This window comes from Phacochoerus africanus, chromosome 2, assembly GCF_016906955.1.
Source record: "Phacochoerus africanus isolate WHEZ1 chromosome 2, ROS_Pafr_v1, whole genome shotgun sequence".
NCBI lineage: Eukaryota > Metazoa > Chordata > Mammalia > Artiodactyla > Suidae > Phacochoerus > Phacochoerus africanus.
Window position 1 is genome coordinate 44,214,198 of NC_062545.1, and position 20,782 is coordinate 44,234,979.

General features: G+C 37.1%; 1 protein-coding gene across 2 annotated transcripts in view; it reads left to right on the forward strand.

Annotated features, from left to right (window-relative positions):
• GOPC (golgi associated PDZ and coiled-coil motif containing) overlaps window positions 1–20,782 on the forward strand; it is a 48,869-nt gene that overhangs the window by 14,920 nt on the left and 13,167 nt on the right. The window contains exons 2-5 of one of the 2 annotated variants that reach the window (XM_047759723.1): window positions 11,363–11,527; window positions 12,895–12,918; window positions 16,854–17,029; window positions 18,312–18,477. In XM_047759723.1, the coding sequence (XP_047615679.1) occupies window positions 11,363–11,527; window positions 12,895–12,918; window positions 16,854–17,029; window positions 18,312–18,477 (531 nt within the window). The remainder of the gene's footprint in view (window positions 1–11,362; window positions 11,528–12,894; window positions 12,919–16,853; window positions 17,030–18,311; window positions 18,478–20,782) is intronic. The other variant, XM_047759733.1, reaches the window with a different exon arrangement.

Below are 20,782 nucleotides of genomic sequence, written 5' to 3' on the forward strand. Positions count from 1 at the left end.
TCTGGCTATGGTGTGGGCCAGCAGCTGCAGCTCCAGTTCCATCCCTAGCCTGGCAACTTCTGTATGTCTCAGGTGTGGCCCTAAAAAGCAAGGGAAAAAAAAAAGGTGTATGAAATTCCAAAACTAATGGTTGAGCTGAATCTAAGTTCCCTACTGTACAACTTGATGTTTGCTAATTTCTTGTTTTAGTTTAATCTTTCCCAAAACAAGGGGTTTTTGAGGGGTGCTCAAGGTAAAGCAATTGACATTTTTATATATAAGACAGTAAAATAAAAACTAGCCTAACTCTAGGAGGATCTTTGAGCCTTAAGACATGGTCTACCTAGAGAGAAAAAATGCAGCTGTTGTGCATTTTTAGAAGATTATATGGACAGTAGATTAAAGTCTGGACAGGATGGAATAATAGGAAACAATAAAAAATTACTTTGATTTCGGTGCCACAGAGTAGAATCCAGTAGACAAGAATTATATTAGGAATTACCTTGAGGGAAAAGTTAAAAAAAAAAAAAAAAAAAAGGAGTTCCTGTTTTGGCTCAGCAGAAATGAACCCAGCTAGCATCCACAAGGATGCGGGTTTGATGCCTGGTCTTGGTCAGTGGGTTAAGGATCTGGCATTACCACGAGCTGCAGTGTAGGTCGCAGACGCAGCTCGGGTCCCACGTTGCTATGACTGTGGCATGGGGTGGCAGGCAACTGCAGTTCAGATATGACCCCTAGCCCTGGAACTTCCATATGCCACGGGTACAGCCCTTAAGGAAAAAAAAAAGTTTAGATGTTTTAAAAGAGTATAAGATGAGAAATAGAATAGTAATGACTACATTAAATATGAATAAATGGCAACAATTATCCTAAAAATTTATTTAGATACACTGTTTCTCTCTTTTTTCATTTCTGGGACTACTTCAATCCTATGTTGCAGAGTGTGCCCTGAATTTTCATACATCTCCCCACTCCATTCCAGCTGATAGAGGAGGTCCAGGGACCTTATTTTGAGAATTCACTGCCTTAGAAAATCTCATCGTGTGTTGATAATGGCTTAGGTCAAGCAAAGGCCATGTCTTAAGACTCAAAGATCCTCCTAGAATTAGGTCTATTTGTCCTTATTGAGTTCTAGGCAAAGAATATCTTGATGGTCATCTTTGTTTTATTTTTTTCTGTAAATATAAATCCTCAAAATCAAATGTAGGTGAAAGTGAAAAGATGGGATCCCAAACGAAGTCTATAGGTAAGACAGAGTTCAACTGGTTTTGGCTTAGGTTTTTAAAAAAATCTTTGTATATCACTTGAAAATTTAGTAGTTGAATGTTGAAATAAATTTATTACAGTTTTCACTGTTTGCTAGTTACAGTGTGGCCAATGTAAACACAGTGAAGTAAAAGGTCCTCAGACCTTTTTATGGCCAAGCTAGTTTGGAGTGTTATTTACTGCATGTGTGATCTTAGGCAAATTGCTTAAACCTTGACTTCCAGTTTCCTTAACTATTAAAAAAAGAGAGAGGGAGAACATGATAAGAATTACAGATGATGCATGGTATGTGTATGCCTGCCATATGATAGGTAGATGCTTGCTTTATGGTAGCTGTAAATATTAAGTTAAATGCAGGTATTGTATCTATAGAAACACATTTTTCCTTATGGCTATCTGCTTGATAACACTTCCACTTCCTTGCCCCGGGAGTAAGAATTGGGTTCAAAGTGCTGTTTTGCCACTGGTCACTTGGGTAGCTCTAGAAATAGAAGCAGCCTGGATGGGCCTTAGTTTTACTATCTAAATAGTAATTGTCATAGTCTTTATATTCTCTAAGGTCTCTTTGAATTGTAAAATTCTGTGATCTTAGAAAGGTAGCTATTGAATAAAATAAGGAAATTTCTAATCTTGACATAAAATTTACCATTGACTAATCTTTCTTAGCAGCCAAAATGTTTATATCATAGATAAGAAAAGTTATTTAAATGAACACTGTAAACCAACTATAATAGAAAAAATAAAAATCATTTTAAAAAACCTACACACAAAAATTTTACTGAATTTAAATTTGAAACACTTGTATTCCAGAAAAAATAAAATTGGGCTTTGTATTTTGATACCCACATCCTTACTTTGTAAAGAATTTTAATTGTTTTGAAGTTGAATAACCTCTTGGTAAGTAATATCACTTAATGAAGAGTCCATGCTTACAGTAAGCCACTTGGGAAGATTTGCATTCTACCCTGTTTTCTTTGCCCTTTTAGAATACATTTCTGATTTGAATATTAGTCTGCCAAATTAATTAAAGATAACACTTCTGCCTCTTTAGCATCTTAATGCAAGACGTTTTACTCAGTTATTAATAAATCATGAGATTTTTAGTTTGAAACATTAATTGTGGTGGGACAGCCAGACAGCAAATGCCTGTTGAAACACACAGTGTACTTCTTGCCACAGACATTTAGGTACAGTTGTCCCTCAGTATTTGCAAGGGGTTGGTTCCAGGCCTCCCACCCCCACCCCTGCAGATGCCAAAATCCATGGCTGCTAAAGTCCTTTATATAAAATGGTATAGTGTGTGCAGATAAGCAACACAAATCTTCCTATATATGTTAAAGCATCTCTCGGTAACTTAAAATGCCTAACACAGTGTAAATGCTATGTAAATAGTTGCCAATATGCGGCAAATTAAGCTTTGTTTTTTAGAACTTTCTGGAGCTTGTTGGGGTTTTTTTCTAAATATTTTTGATCCACAGTTGGTTGAATCTGTGGATGCAAAATGTGTGGATAGAGAGGGCTGACTGTAAATCTAACTAAACCTTTAGATCTACTTCCAGTTTATAGGAAATATAAGGAATAGAGGAATATGTTAAACAACACCACAAGGAAACAGTAAGACAAATTCAGAATGAAAGTCAAAGTAATGAAAAAAAAAAAAAGGCAAGAATTGTTATAGATTAAATGACTTACTTTAAACATTTTCTGTGTAGGTTTACTTTAGTATATGCTTCATATTGCTCAAAAAGGATGGGTATTATTTGAGTATTTATTTTCCTTTTGTGATCACTTTGTCTCAAAGATTATAAAACTTTATAGGTTTTTGTTTTGTTTTTACTAAGAAGGATTTTCTAGGAAGGCTTGTTTGTACTTTAAAGGAGTAGTCTTCAGGGAGTACTGAACATTGTCTAGTAATATAGGTAATTTAAAATTTTTGTAATTTATTTTTGGTGGGAAATTGTTAAATTGATGAAGGTCTATAATCCGTTTTAATCATACATTTAAAGTTTTTTTTTTCTTTTTGGGGGTTTTTGGTTAGGGGTATTTGTGAAAGTTGTATAAAAACTATTAAACTTAGATGCTCTTCTAGAAGGCAATGGAAATGAAGTTCTACTTTATTTAATCTCCTGCATATGTTTCTTATATTTAAAGAATAGAGTCAAGTACTAGTATTATTTCTTTTAGCATTTACATTAATGAAATTTTTTACTGCTTCAGATTTGCAATAAAAGGGCTAGCCCACTATTTTAGTTACTGTCTTGATGTGGCTATTGAGTACTTGAAATGTGACTGATCCAAGTAAGATGTGCTCTAAGTGTAATATGCACAATGGGTTTGGAAGACTGAGTATGAAAAAAAAAGATAATATTTTGATAATTGTTTAATGATAGTATTTTAGATTTGTTGGGTTAAGTAGCATAGACTTACTTGACATGTTTAACTTTTTAAAATGTGGCTACTAGAAAATTTTAAATTACATGTGTTGTTCACACTATGTATCTGTTAGGCAGAGCTGGACTAGAACATCATAGCTTTTCTATTGCAGTGAAAATGTGAGCAGAGGATTTCTGGTCTGAGAAAGATCACAATGAATGGATAGTTCTAAATTTTAAAAATATCTGGGAGTTCCCATTGTGGCACAGTGGAAATGAATCCAACTAGGAACCATGAGATTGCAGGTTTGATCCCAGGCCTCGCTTAGCGGGTTAAGGATCTGGTGTTGTCAGGAGCTGTGGTGCAGGTTGCAGACGTGGCCTGGATCTGGCATTGCTGTGGCTCTGGCGTAGGCCGGCAGCTACAGCTCTGATTAGACCCCTTGCCTGGGAACCTCCATGTGCCCCGGGTGCTGCCCTCAAAAGACCAAAGACAAAAAAATAAATTAATTAATTAAAAAAAAATCTTTTGTAAAACAGAAGAAGTAAAGTTACGCAAGAAAAAAATCCATTGTGGGAGTTCCCATTGTGGCGCAGTGGAACTGAATTTAACTAGTATCTGTGAGGATGTGGGTTTGATTCCTGACCTGGTTCCATTGATGGTGAGCTGTGGTGTAGGTTGGTTGCACATGAGGCTCACATCCTGAGATTCTGTGGCTGTCACTATGGCCAGCAGCTTCAGCTCTGACTCTACCTCTAGCCTGGGAACTTCCATTTGCCATGGGTGTGGCCCTGAAAACACAGAAGAAAGAGAAAGGAGAAAAGAAAGAAAGGCTGATAGAAATAAAATCCAAATTGAGCAGGGCAGAAATATGAAGTTTGAAGGGAAGAGAGTTTGTATTCAAGATGGGGAAGAATACTTGGAGTGTATGTAGAAGACATAGGAGGTTAATTTAAAACAATGGTTCTGGCTACAGAGAGGCCATGGTTTTAAATAGTTCACTTTAAGGCCAGAGGAGGGAGCCTGCTAGCCATGAAGCTAGGAAAGCTGCCTATGCTCACTTCAAACCCCTTCATGGAAGTCTCCTACAGAACATGTACTACATGAAACCTATTTCATTTAGACATGAGTAACAGAAAAGGATTTTATTTAAACCTCGTATAAATGCACTGTAATCAAAAAAGGTAAACATTAATATAATAATATGACAATGGACAATAAAGGCATGTCAGAAAAACAAGGCTACTAGGCAAATGGAAACTAAACTGTGTTATAAACTAAAAGAAGTTAATAATGTTACTCATATGTGAATAAAAGAATGATTCATAGATAGGAAAACTCAGAAATAAAGTAATAAATAAAAATAAAATTTAAAAAATGCTTGTAGAGCTTTAGGAAGAAATAGGAAAAAAAATCATTTCAGAATGGAGCTTGGAGTTCCCATTGTGGCTCAGTGGTTAAAGAACCCGACTAGTATCCATGAGGATATGGGTTCAATACCTGGCCTTGCTCAGTGGGTTAAGGATCCCATGGCATTGCTGTGAGCTGTGGTGTATGTAGGTAGCACATGCAGCTCAGATCCCATGTTGCTGTGGCTATGGTGTAGGCCAGCAGCTACAGCTCTGATTGGACCGCTAGCCTGGGAATCTCCATATGCCTCAGGTGTGGCCCTAAAAAGACCAAAAAAAAAAAAAAGGGAGCTTAATTTGGAAGGAACATAAAAAATAGGCAATATAGGAAGAGAAAGAGCATATACAAGAGGAAAAAAGGATTTGGGAGGAAACTGCAACTATAAAAGGGAAAGAATAATTAATATTGGTATAATTGAAGTCCCTGAAGAATCATAAAACAAAGCAAATATTTAAAACTTCTGTCAATGAACTCTGATTTATTGCTGTAGCTGTGACTTAACGTCACAGCTATAGCTTGGATTTGATCCCTGGCCTGGGAACGTCCATATACTGCAGTTTTGGCCAAAACAAAAAGCCTCAAGGAAAGACAATATGAGTCTAAGATTTTTATATCCAGCAAAACTGACTTCAGATATAAAGACTATAAATAGATAATTGGGGAGTTCCCATTGTGGCGCAGCGGAAATGAATCCGACTAGGAACTATGAGGTTGCGGGTTCGATCCCTGGCCTCGCTCAGTGGGTTAGGGATCCAGCATTGCCGTGAGCTATGGTGTAGGTCAAAGACACGGCTCAGATCCCGTGTTGCTGTGACTGTGGTGTAGGCTAGCATCTGTAGCTCCCATTTGACCCCTAGCCTGGGAACCTCCATATGCCAGAAATCAGGGAATATTGTTATGAGAGCTTTCTGAGAAATCTGTGAGACTAGAGAGTGAATTTAAATCAAAGGAGCAGCTCTGATAAAAGTTCTAGTGGTCAGCACAGAATTTAGTATGAAACTAAGACTATCAGTTAATGGTGAGAAAGTATCATTTAAACATTATGTGCTACATGCTCTGCAATATAAATACAGTGCAGTTGTCAAAAATGGAAGAAGAGGAGTTCCTGTCATGGCGCAGCGGAAACAAATCTGATTAGGAACCATGAGGTTGCGGGTTTGATCCCTGGCCTCACTCAGTGGGTTAAGGATCTGGTGTTGCCATGAGCTGTAGTGTAGTGTAGGTTGAAGACTAGGCTCGGATCTGGTGTGGCTGTGTCTTAGGCCAGCATCTGTAGCTCCAATTAGACCCCTAGCCTGGGAACCTCCTTATGCTGTGGGTGCAGCCTAAAAAGCAAAAAAAAAAAAAAAAAAAAAAGGAGAAGAGAGTGTCTTGAAAGTAGTTTAAGCTTAACAGTTGCTCATACTTATTAGCTGAAGTAACAAGATGATAATTTATTAAGATACTAGAGAAGAGTAAGAAAAGGGGAAAGAAAACGTTAATAGTTTAATGACTGTTCATAGCAAGGATGTTAAATATCAAAAGAGGAAATTAAAGATATTATCTAAAAATTATTATTAAAATAATTATACAAAGCTTCCAGAATACTAAAAAACAGGTACTTTAAAATCAGAGTGATCAATTACGACTTTGCATGTATACATGGTGTATACAACTATAAAAGGAAAAATACAAAGATTAAAAATAGACAAAATTAGGAGTTCCCGTTGTGGCTCAGTGGTTAACGAATCCAACTAGGAACCATGAGGTTGCAGGTTCGATCCCTGGCCTTGCGCAGTGGGTTAAGGATCTGGTGTTGCCGTGAGCTGTGGTGTAGGTTGCAGACGCGGCTCGGATCCCGCGTTGCTGTGGCTGTGGTGTAGGCTGGCGGCTACAGCTCTGACTAGACCCCTAGCCTGGGAACCTCCATATGCCTCGGGTGTGGCCCTAGAAAAGGCAAAATAAATAAATAAATAAATAAAATTATACCAGGTAAATGTAAATAAAATGAAAATATGAGTTGCAAACTTGATAACAGATAAGGTAGAATTCAGACCAAAAGGCACTTAATTTAGGGGAAGAAACTGTTGACACATTGAGCCACATTAAAATTAAGCCCTCTGATCATCAAAAGATACATTTAAGAAAGTTAAAAGACAGTCTGCAGAATGGAAGAAGATATTTGCAACTTATATCCAATAAAGGAGTTTATATTCACAATATGTTCTATATCTATGTGTGTATGTGTGTGTGGAGAGAGAGAACTCCTATAAATCAGTAAGAAGAAATAGACAAACCTGTAGAAAAATGGGCACTTCATAAGAGTATCCAGTGGGTCAATAAACATATGAAAATGTGGTCAAACATAGTAGTAATCAAGAATTTTTTTTTTTTTTTTTGCTACACCCCTGGCATGTGGAAGTTCCCAGACCAGAGACTGAACCCATGCCACAGCAGCAATCCGAGCTGCTGCAGTGACAACACTGGATCCTTAACCCCCTGTGCCATGAGAGAATTCCCAAGAAGTTTTACTTTTTTTCTTTTAAAGCCACAGTGCCACCCCATTCCTACCAGAATGGCTACAGTCAAAAAGACTGACAATATTAATTGAAGGCAAGGTTTTAAAACCAGGGGTTCTCATAAATGACAGGTGTCAGTTGCTATAATCACTTGGAAAACTGGCCTTTTCTACTGAGGTTTAACATATTTGTACTCTGAACTGGAAGTTTCTGTCCTAGTTATATACTCACCAGAATTGTATTCCATAGAAAGCTATGTGGGGTGTGCTAGTGTCCCTGTCATTACCACCTTACTTGCAAATGTTGTGTGGCTAAAATGTTATCGAGAGAAAATGTTCCACTGTTATATGGTGTTAATGCTTCACAATTCTATAAATATACTGAAAATCATTGAATTATACACTTTAAAAGAGTGAATTTTATGGTATGTAAATTATATATCAATAAAGCTGTTATTAAAAACCAAAATTGTTATTGAGAGCATGTAGTGGTTTCCTACCAGATTTAATCTCGGTTTCGGTTATCACGAGAAGTCATTTGTTGTATCTAGCTTCACTTCCCCATCTGTACTGGACAGGTTTGTCAGTGTACAGCTCCTCTTTTAGTCTAGTGTTCTTGCTAACAACATCTTCATATTCTAGTAAGTACTTTCATGTATAAGATTAATGATCTTGGGAGGTTCCCATTGTGGTGCATCAGAAATGAATCTGACTAGGAACCATGAGGTTGTGGGTTTGATACCTGGCCTCGCTCAGTGGGTTAAGGATTTGGTGTTGCTGTGAGCTGTGGTGTGGGTTGAAGACGTGACTTGGATCTGGCATTGTTGTGGCTCTGGCATAGGCCTGCAGCTACAGCTCCAGTTAGACCCCTAGCCTGGGAACTTCCATATGCCACGGATGTAGCCCTAAAAAAAAAAAAAAAAAAGAAAAGTTCAATGATCTTGGAGTTCCTATTGTGGCACAACGGAAATGAATATGACTAAGAACCATGAGGTTGTGGGTTCGATCTCTGGCCTCGATCAGTGGGTTAAGGATCTGGCATTGCTGTCAGCTATGGTGTGGGTCGCAGACATGGCTCAGTTCCTGTGTGGCTGTGGCTTATGTCAACAGCTGTAGCTGGGATTTGACCCCTAGCCTGGGAACCTGCATATTCCGAGGGTGCGGCCCTAAAAAAAGAAGAAAAAAGATTAATGATCTTATGAAAATAGTCAAAGCCATGAATTATCTCTGTTTTCTTTTAATAGTTTTATTGAAGTATACAGTTGACTTAAAATATTAATTTCAGATGTACAACATAGTGATTTGATATTTTTGTAGATTATGCTCCATATAAAATTGTAAAATATTAGCTATATTCCCTGTTGCTATACATTACATCCTTGTATCTTATTTATTTTATACCTAGTAGATACTCTCCTATCTTAAAATTGGGAAAACTTGAATGGAGACAGAACAATTTATCTGGAATCACAAGGCTAGTATTAGAATTTGTTTCAACTTAAAGGTACTTATTGAGGATCTTTTACATACTAAGCACCAGTTGGTGCATTTGGGAGATTAAGATAAATTCCGGTCCTTTGGTCTTTATACTCAGGATTTACCTAAGTTGTTTCTAGTTTGTATCTGCCCTTGCTGGTCTTATCTCTTGACTGTTTTACTGCTTCTGTTTTGTCCTTGTTTTCATTTAACTTCAGAACCTATCTGAACTCCCTTTTCTTCACTTATCTTCTTTATTTTTATTTATTTGTTTTTTGCTTTTTAGGACTGCACCCACAGCATATGGAAGTTCCCAGGCTTGGGGTCAAATCAGAGCTACAGCTGCCGGCCAATGCCACAACCCCAGCAACACAGGATCCAAGCCGTGTCTCACGGCAATGTGGGATCCTTAACCCACTGAGCAAGGCCAGGGATTGAACCCATAACCTCATGGTTACTAGTCAGATTCATTTCTGCTGCGCCACAGTGGGAACTCCTCACTCACCTTCTTTAAATTTTCCTTTACTTTGAATTCCTTGGGACCTGACCAATTCTAAATATATCTGTAACTTGCCACACTTTTCTTTAGTTGGTTTGAGTGCCTATTTATCGCCTCAGTTGAAAGAAGGCTGATCAAGGGCATAAACAATAATCCATAATTTAGAAAGTATTTTCTTATTTTTTTTCCTTTGGGCCAGCATACTTTTTGGCCCCTGGATGCTTATTAGTAAAGTTATGTTGAGGAGTTTCCATTCTGTTGCAGTGGAAACAAATCCAACTAGTATCCATGAGGATGTGGGTTCAATCTCCGGCCTTGCTCAGTGGGTTGGGGATCCGGCATTTACTTGAACTGTGGTGTGGGTCTCAGACTTGGCTCAGATCCTGCATTGCTGTGGCTGTGGTGTAGGCAGGCAGCTACAGCTTCAATTCAGTCCTTACCCTGGGAACTTCCATATGCTGTAGGTGTGGTCCTAAAAAGCAAAAAAAAAAAAAAAAAAATTTGTTGACTAGAAAACTAAAGCCTTGCTTTGATCTACTGGTTAGTTGGAAAGGTTAAATGCACACAGGGGATACCTCCTATGCACATTTGCAAACAAAGTATCAATTGTGAAAAATGAAAACCCTCAGATTGATTGTTTAAGTGGTTCTGATGAGTTGTTCTGCTATACTGTTACAACTATAGCTTACACAGAACTCTGATCTTTTGGGCCCACTGTAGTCTCAGTAGTTTGTACCTTAGCTCCTAAAGCAACTACTAGATACTGGTTAGACTGATTTCGAACTAGTATATTCTGAGGTGAAGACAGAGCAGCACTTATTGACTGACCTCTCCTGTAAGATAACTCGTTTTTTTTTTTTTTTTAAGAGTGCACCCACAGCATGTGGAGGTTCCCAAGCTAGGGATTGAATCAGAGCTGTAGCTGCTGGCCTACACCACAGCCACAGCAACACCAGATCTGAACCGTGTCTGCAACCTACCCCACACAGCTCATGGCTACGCTCTGTGGTCTTTAACCCACTGAGCAAGGCCAGGGATCGAACCTGCGTCCTCATGGATGCCAGTCAGATTCGTTTCCCCTGAGCAACGACGGGAATTCCTCCTGTAAGATACTCTTAATGTTAGTGGACCACTGTAGCAGATTTATTGTCTCAATAGGATGATGAACCATCCTATACCTATATGTTTTCATAAACTTTGTAAATAAAAATGAAACTGAAAAACTTTAAGCAAAGTAAAATGGAACTAGCATTCTCTGTTATCAAAAGACTGTTTATGGTAGAGTTCTCTTTCTACTCATATCTTACTTGTACTCTTGGTTTTATGTCAGTTTAGATGGATATCCTATAGCTCTATCATAATGGTCTTCTAGTGTTCATTCATTTGAAAGATAGTCTCGCTTTCATTCTTGAATAATAATTATTAGAGTCAAAATAAAAAAAAAGTGAGCATACCTAATTTTTTTTGTTTTTTTTAAAATATTTTACCAAGATTTACAATGTACCAATTTCTGCTGTACAATAAAGTGACTCGTGTGTGTACATATATATATATATATACACATATATATTCTTTATTATATTTTCTATCATTTCATAGTCTATCCCAGGAGATTGGATATAGTTCCCTGTGCTATATAGTGGGACTTGGTTGTTTACCCTTCTAAATGTAGTTTGCGTGTTCTAACCCCAAACTTCTGGTTCATCCTTCTCCCTCCCCCTTGGCAACTACAAGTCTGTTCTCTATGTCTGTGAGTCTGTTTCTGTTTTGTAGATCAGTTTATTTATGCCATATTTTAGTTTCCACATATAAGTGGTATTATGAAGCATACCTAATGTTTTCTGTTGTCAATGTTTCATAAGGCACAGTTGGTGGATCTGAAATCTGAACTGACAGAGACTCAAGCAGAGAAAGTTGTATTGGAGAAAGAAGTACACGATCAGCTTTTACAGTTGCACTCCATTCAGCTTCAGCTTCATGCTAAAACTGGTCAAAGTGTTGACTCTGGTACCATAAAGGCAAAATTGGTAAGTAGTTTAGAGAGTAACATATACTTACATATATTTTAGAGACTGAAGAAGACAATTTTAATGAGGCTTTTTAATTATAAAAGTTCATATATGCTTATGGGAAATTTAGAAAATACAGGAAATGTAAAAATCATCATAATCATCCACTGTTTAAAGATGATCAGTTGCATAAAACAGATATCCCAGGTAACATTGGAATTATTCTTAAATAGTACAAGTTATTTTCTCTCAATTAAAGTCCTGAGGCAGGGAGTCCAGAGCTGATATGATAGCTTCATAGGTACCAGGGATCCAGTTTCCTTTTTCTGTTGTGCTCAGCCATTTTTAGATCATGGTTTCTTTCTTTGGAATTTCTTCATATATTCATTCCAGGTAGGCAGAAGGAAGAATAAAAGGGCAAAATGATGCTTCCCAGCCACATTAGCCTTCTTTAAAGACCTTTTCACAAGATCCTCCTCAGCTTTTTGCCAGTCATTTAGCCATCTCACTGACTATCCCTAGCTGCGTGTCAGTCCCTTAGTTGGTCACATGGCCACCTACAGTAAAATTGGAGTTCTGTTAATGAGAAGAAGGGGAAAATGAAATTGGGTGCCCACCAGTGGCAAATTTTTTCTTTTGTTCTTAATATAAGTATTTTCCCTGCCACTGATTGCTTTGTCATGTTAGCATAGTGTTCGTTGTATAAATGTTCCATAAGTTGTTTAAATAGAATTTAAGTCACAGTTTAACCTCATATGTGTTAATGTGTGTACTGTATGCCAGACACTTTGTTAACTATAGGGGAACAGTGATAAGTATGACAGATAAAGCTTGGAAGAGGCAGGAAATGAAATGATACTGATGGTGAGAGTGATGCATTTTAAAGTTTTACTTGTTTTCAGTTAATTCTATTTGGTTAATTGGTTTCTAATATTGATATTTCAGAATTTATTTAAATGAATATTTACACTCTTCTAGAGTCCTTTTAAATTCTGAAATTCTATAAATCTAAATTATTAGTGTTTTATTTAACTGAAATGAGTCTTTCATAACTGCTTTGGAATATTTGATGTTAATAACTGTTAATAACATTGAGAAACAATGTGCATTTTCACTGGAAAAGAATTCACCAGAAGTTTTAACATTAGATTTGAAACATGGTCCTGTAATGGAAAGGCACTAAATGAGGCATGTTAATTTTGATAGAAAATTTTAATCTAAAACTATATAGTTACTGTTGCTTATGGATTAGCAAATATATTTGTTCTAATAACTCTGCCCAAGTGATAGGCAACATATGGGGATTTTCCTTGTAATAACTGCACCACTAAATACATTTATTTGTTTGATCTTTTCTAATTATAAAACTTTTTTCTTATCTTAAGTCTGTCCCCTCTGTGGAGGAGCTGGTAAGTATGCTGTTTCTGTTTTGCTTTAATATGTTATGCTGACGTGTTCTTAGTGCTTTATTTGCATATTACATGTTGTCAGCTTGTATTTAAAATCAATGTTGATGGTAATTTTTTAATGTGCCAAAAGTTCAGTGGGTAGCCCATTGCTCTTTTTTTGCCTCACGTTAAAAGATTTTTCTTTTGTTTGTGATTGTCATTATTTGCAGAACCCATCAATTTTTGATAACTTCTGAGCTTTGTAACTTTCTCATACCTCTACTTTAAAAGAACAATTGGTTTTCCCACTTTGGTGTTGTAAAGATACATTATGCAGGCCTAGCTCTTTTCTTCTTTTCTATTTGAATTTATTCACAGAGAAAGAACATGCATGTTGGTTTCTTGTTCATCCACTGCATGTGTTATAATATTAAAGCAGTCTTGAGAATAATTGTGTGGCCTTTGAAACAACTGAATTTTGAAACCCTTTATCAGAATTTATTTTAGAAAATAACAATATATAAATTCTTAATATATATATATATATATATATATATATATTTTTTTTTACTACCACAACTAAATCAGGTTCCAGGGTATCATATGACTTTTGCTTCTTTTGAAAATATACTGTTTGGATATTTGAATACAAAGTTAACTTCTTCATTGCTACCTAATAAACAGATTAACTGAAAAAAAATTTCTTCCCTTTAAATCTAAAAGTGATTAACTTCAGTGATTAGCTTTCTATTCTTGCTTACATCTATTTAAGTTCAGGCTTGGAGTTTGTAAGATTCACTAGGGGTTTAAATCATTAAAGCAGAGTGGGGAGTTCCCATCGTGGCACAGTGGTTAACGAATCCGACTAGGAACCATGAGGTTGAGGGTTCGGTCCCTGCCCTTGCTCAGTGGGTTAACGATCCGGCGTTGCCGTGAGCTGTGGTGTAGGTTGCAGACGCAGCTCGGATCCCGAATTGCTGTGGCTCTGGTGTAGGCCAGTGGCTGTGGCTCCGATTCCACCCCTAGCCTGGGAACCTCCATATGCCGTGGGAGCGACCCAAAGGAAGAGCAAAAAGACAAAAAAAAAAAAAAAAGCAGAGTGGTGGCTTAATATGTTTCTCAGATTTCATTATATAAATGAAATATATAATAGCTCATTAAAGTAATTATAAGTACGTAATCCTCAACATAAAATTTATTTAGCCCATAAACAAAGAATTCTTAGTCTTCTAGAAACTCTTTCTCTCTTTTTTGTCTCTTTCGGGCCACACCCATGGCATATGGAGGTTCCCAGGCTAGGGGTCTAATCTGAGCTACAGCTGCTGGCCTACACTACAGCCACAGCAATGCCAGATCTGAGCCACATCTGCTGCCTACACCACAGCTCATGGCAACACTGGATCCTTAACCCACTGAGGGAGGCCAGGGATCGAACCCGTAACCTCATGGTTCCTAGTCAGATTTGTTTCCACTGTGCCACAATGGGAACTCCCTGGGAACTCTTTCTGAAATAAACAGCATTAATGTCAGTAAATGTCATTAAAATAAAAGTTTTGTTCATGTTGCCTCAACTGTGGTTTCTTTTGAAACCAATACCTGCCCTTTTAGGAAAGAGATTCTGAAATAGAGATTTTAATAACTCCAAAGTTGTAAAAGGAGGATTCTAGATTATTAGTTCCTTATATTTTTATAAAACATCTAAAGGAGTTACTGTTGTGGCTCAGTAGGTTAAGAACCCAGCTAGTATCATGAGGATGTGGGTTCAGTCCCTGGTCTCCCTCAGTGGGTTAAGGATCCAGCTGGTGTAGGTGCAGATGTGGCTTGGATCCCACATTGCTGTGGCTGTGACATAGGCCTGCAGCTACAGCTCTGATTCGATTCCTAGCCTGGAAAGTTCCATATGCTGCAGGAAATTATGTTTTAATAGTTATATTTGTTTTTCACAAAAGTTGGAAAGCCTGCTAATTAATCTTCCTTCTGTTTATCACATATGTAATGACAAATAGTTTAATCAAGAAGTGATAACTATAGTTAGCATTTGTTAGTTGTCATTCATTTTAGCTTTATGCTTTTGTTTTTGTTTTTAAGTTTGTGGTATTCATTGCCTGTATTTGGTTTTTTTTTTTTTTTGGTTGTTGCTGTTTTGTTTTGTTTTTTGTCTTTTTAGTGCCTCACCCATGGCATATGGAAGTTACCAGACTAGGGGTCGAATCAACACCACAGCCACAGGAATGCAGGATCCTTAACCCACTGAGCAAGGCTAGGGATCACTCCTGCATCCTCATGGATACTAGTTAGGTTCATTACCACTGAACCACAGCAGGAACTCCCTCACTACCTGTATTTGAGTAAGCATCAATATATATTGATGTTTAAATATATCATGTGTTGATATACTGTTGTCAAAAAGGTAGACAAAGCAGACACTGAACTTAGTACCAAAATAGATTACATTTATTGTTAGAAGTTTGCTTACATTTGTTTCTAGCTTACAATAAGAAGGGAAATAATTACAGTAATCACTACTCATACATTAGAATGTCATTTGCCATTCACTCAAGAGAAACATTTTTCCTGGTGCTGAGTTAGCTCTTTATTTAAATCTCCTAAAGGGGACATGGTAGTATTAATGAACACTGTCATCCATATCTCATCAATAAATATAACCATGTTTTCACAGGATTTATAGATTCTGTAAATTAGTAAAAGCAATTCTCTAAGTCAATAGAAACACTCCTACTCAGGATAAATGTAAGTTTACAATATTGGATGGTTCTCTTGATCCAAAAATAACACTTCAAAGATCTTTCAAAGCCGATATCCAACTCTCAGTAGGGTTTTATTTGGCCACACAGTCAGGGTGTGTGTTTGAATTCGAATTTGACTGTTTTTAGGCAGGATTTTGTACTGTCTGTCTTCCTCTCCATTTTGTCTTATTTCTGCCTATCTGTTCTGTGCTTGGATTCCAGAGGCATTCACATTTGTAACCCTTGATCTGTAGGAATAGGTATACTTGTACTTTATACTTTGAAGGTAAATTGAAAATTACTTCACATGTGAGCTGGTGTTAAATATTTGATGGCAGAGATCTTGAGGTTATATTATATTCTCTGTCTAGTACCTATAACTTTGCATATATGGGTTAATCTGCCAAGTGGAGCATGGGATGGCATCCTTTTTTGAGAGCTGAAAATGGATAGCCATCTGACCTTATAGTAGGCAAATAAGGCCAGTAATTTTTCCTCAGAAAACAGTTCTTCAGTCACTTTAACATATGGACAAATAGATGAGCCAGATCCCAAAATTCAGTGATAATCTGTACCATAAATATACTTATCTATAGACATTTCTGAATATGTAACTGTTTTAATGCAGTTGTTGCCAGCATTTTTCCATGACCATAAAATATTTTAAAAGAATTAGACTATCTGTTCTAATTTAAGCATTATACGTTTCTTATAATCTTCCAAAATAAATTGGTTATGGAATATATCTCTATGTAACTGAATAATATTGACTTATAGGATAGTTCCATTAGAGTTATTTTCATGTTTGGGCACAACCACAGAGTGATTATTTTAATCTAGTGTCTTGAGTCAGTTTTAGAAAGTAGAGAATAATTTGTTATTCATCGAAGCCATTCCTATTAGTATGTGATAACATGAGCTTAGAGAACACTATTAGTCTTAGTATCCTCAGGATCAAGTTACCTCAGGTTATACTGTTAACTTTTCTAGAAGTGATTCTAACACTTTCTGGTACTAGTTAAAAAAGTGAATCCAGCTCTTTGTGTTCCATTTTATAGAAATGAAGTGATAATTTTTATTGTATGCTTTCATTGTTGGTATCATAGATTGTGTGCTTTTCTGTATTTTAAGGAACATGGATTGTCACTACAGAGTCTTAAAAGTATTTTCATTACATTGGGTTGTTGTTTTTTTTTTTAATTGCAATAGGAGAGAGAGCTTGAAGCAAACAAAAAAGAGAAAATGAAAGAAGCTCAACTTGAAGCTGAAGTGAAGTTGTTGAGAAAAGAGAATGAAGCCCTCCGTAGACATATAGCTGTCCTCCAGGCTGAAGTTTATGGGGCAAGACTGGCTGCCAAGTACTTGGATAAGGAATTGGCAGGAAGGTATGTGAAAAATGAATACTCTTGAGCTATTAGGTGACCAGTTGCAGATTTAAAGAGGTTGACTCTTATCTCTTACGGTAAATGAAATATTAATTTTTGTCCTAAGGGTGATTTTGTAGTTGATTTTAGCTTATAGTTGTTAACCTAATATTGATAGTTTTTATATATTGCAGATTTATTTAGCCATACTAAATAAGTATTTGCAGTTTACACATGCACACACTACTGGTAACTTACTGTGAAATGCTACTCTTAGAGCTGCACTTTTCACCATTTCACGCCTTGACACCATAACAGATGATGATGTTCCCATGTATATCATGACTTCCATAAGAATTCTTCCTGTGATCACTGTAACCCAATGTTTCTTGCATCTCAGAAACATGTTGGAATGACAGTGGTTTTTATTGTAATTATGTGAAGTTCTCACATTAATTTTTACAATAAATTATTCACAAATTTGGTGATTCATTATTGGTACTAAGTAATTTTCTCCTTATTTTTGTATCATTAAAAACTGATGCGGAGTAGATAGAAATAATTTATCTTGAAGTGCACATTTTCTAATTTTATCCCATTTTAAATAATCATTTTGTAAAAAGAAACTGTCATTGGAAAAAATGTTTTGTACAGTTAGCCTCATTGAAAGACTAGTATTGGGAGTTCCCATCGTGGCTCAGTGGTTAATGGACCCGTCTGTTATCCATGAGGACACAGGTTCGATCGCTGGCCTCGCTCAGTGGGTTAAGGATCCAGCACTGCCGTGAGCTATGCTGTAGGTCACAGACGCAGCTCAGATGCTGAGTTGCTATGGCTGTGGCATAGGCCAGCAGCTACAGCTCCGATTGTACCCCTAGTCTGGAAACATCCATATGCTGCAGGTATGGCCTTAAAAAGACAAAAAGACAAAAATAAATCAATAAAGACTAATGTTCAGTGGTTTCTGAGTTTGATGACCTACCTTGATTGCATGCAAAACATGAAAAGTGTTAATTGGCACTAGGTCATAAATTGTTTTTAAGATGTATATGAATGAAATGTATGACTAAACAAGGTCTCATTCATTCTTTTTTTTTTTCCAAAAAAGAATGGTTTTCCCTTGAAAACATCTGTCCTTTTCAGAATTTTATGCCCTTATAAGTCTGAGAAACATGAGGTGGTTCCTGAGTATTAATTTTATTACTAACTTAGATTTATGCAGAAGCTGCTGTGTTGAGTAATTCTTCGGAATTCTTTCTACAGTATGCATAATGAAAAACTAATTGAATTAATTCTTATGAAGGGTCCAGCAAATACAGTTACTAGGACGAGATATGAAGGGACCTGCTCATGATAAGCTTTGGAACCAGTTGGAAGCAGAAATACATTTGCATCGTCACAAAACTGTAATCAGAGCCTGTAGAGGACGTAATGACCTGAAGCGACCGATGCATGCACCACCAGGCCACGTATGTTTGCTTTGCCGCTGTTTCTCATTCAACCTTGTCCTTTCTTTAATTAGAAGGCCTTCGCATTTTTAAAATTCTAGTAGTATTTAAAACCTCTATTTAAAAAGGGAAAGTGGAATTAAACTTATTTAAAATAAATACATATTTAAAGTTTCAACAACCCATATAGCTCTTTACAAACTTAGTAATGCCCTGAAAATGATATTTCTGAAGACAGTGAACTATTGTCAGCAAGTGCATATTGCTTTGGCTCATATTTCAGAATCTTCCTCAACCTCTATTAGGCATATTTACATATGTTTTAAGCTTAGCAGAAAGTGTATGGTCATATTGGTAAATTGGCAAATATTTGGCGGTGGTTCTTTAAGGGGATTTTTGGTAACTAGATTTGAATGTAGTTTCTGAACTAACATTTACACCTGTTTGGTCTTGCATTAAGATGAAATTTGAGATCCGTGCCCAGTTGTCTGATTCTGTAGCCACCATTGTACAGAAGCCTTTCTATCGGGATGAAGAATTTATTAAATTTCATTACAACAGCTGCTTGATGATACAAACTTTAATATAATAAATCAGATCTAACTCCTACCAATTGGCTCACATATCTTAGTACCAGAGAAAGCCTGGCCTTGAATAGTAATATTGTTTGTTGTCTCTGCAAAGATTATTGTAAGGAGAATTGATTTGTACATGGAATTGGTGGGAGAGGAGTGATGATTGCAATAAGCATTTATGCCATTGTCTTCTCTGGGACACTGTTGGTCCCCATTAACTTCTAGGCAGTGGCCAGGTAATGTTATTTTATGCTAAATTAAGGCGTTTGAATCTTAACCTGATATTCATAGCATTTTTAAATAAAATACTAGGCTTAATAAGATTTAACATTTGTTTGACAATTACTTTTGTGTAGTGAAGAATATATATTGGAAGCGGGCCTAATTGGAATCAGGAGGGTATGTTTAGAAAGATAACATTAGAAGAAAGTGATGAGAAGAGGGACAGGTTTGAGAGAATTAGAATCAAGACGAGTTGGTGACTAACAGCTTTTGGTTAAGTAGGCGAATAAGAAGAAGTCTAGGCTTTTGGTTTGGGCAACTGAGCGAGATGATGGCATGCTTTGATAAAGTAAATAGAGGGAAAGAAATTTGGGGGGGAAGATGATGAGATTAGGTTTGTTTGTCTTTTTTTTTTTTGTCTTTGCCTTTTCTAGGGCCACTCCCACGGCATATGGAGGTTCTCAGGCTAGGGGTCTAATTGGAGCTGTAGCCACTAGCCTACACCAGAGCCACAGCAACGTGGGATCCGAGCCGCATCTGCGACCTACAGCACAGCTCATGGCAACACCGGATCGTTAACCCACTGAGCAAGGCCAGGGATCAAACCCACAACCTCATGGTTCCTAGTCAGATTTGTTAACCACTGTGCCACGACGGGAACTCCTGTTTGTCTTTTTTTTTTTTTAGGGCTGCACCCACAGCATATGGAAGTTCCTAGGCCAGGGGTCGAATCAGAGCTGTAGCTGCCGGCTTACGCCATAGTTACAGTACTGTGGGGTCTGAGCCTCAATTGCGACCTATACCACAGCTCACAGCAACGTTGAATCCTTAACCCACTGAGCGAGGCCAGGGATCAAACCAGCAGCCTCATGGATACTAGTCGAGTTCATTAGCACTGAGCCACAACAGGAACTCTGAGATCAGTTTTAGACATGTGTTTGAGGTGCCAGTGGTGCAGCCAAGTTATATCCAATTGGATATGTGACTCTGGAATTCTAGAGGGAACTCTGAGTTGAAGGTATTAGGTAAATACTCCTTTATAAAAATTAAAATCATGGAATTGATTAAGTCACTCAGGGAAAGTATATAGAAAGTAAAAAGACGGAAGGAGACTTTTACAGAGTAGGAGAAGGACATGAATCACCAAAGGAAGAGCCTGAGGTAGGGCTGTCAGATACAGGGTATCTAGAAAAGCAGTGTAATAGAAACCAAGGAAAAGACAGGGTTTCGGGGATGGGATGTAATGAACACTATCAGCTTTCTGTAAGGTTCAAATAAGGTAGTGACTATAAAGGATTCATTGGAAATAGCCGTCTTGGTTACCAGTGACTGTAGGGAAGACAGTTTGTGTGGAGCAGGTAAGGGCAAAACCCTAATTACAGGGTTGGAATACTGAATGTGGGAGGCCAGGAAGCTATTGTAGTTAGGATTAGCTTTGTGTGAAGGTTAAGGAAAGATTGAGGGAGGAGAGTAGGTAAAGAAGATAATGGGTGATGGAGGAGTTTTTATTTGTCTTATTTTCTGTTTGT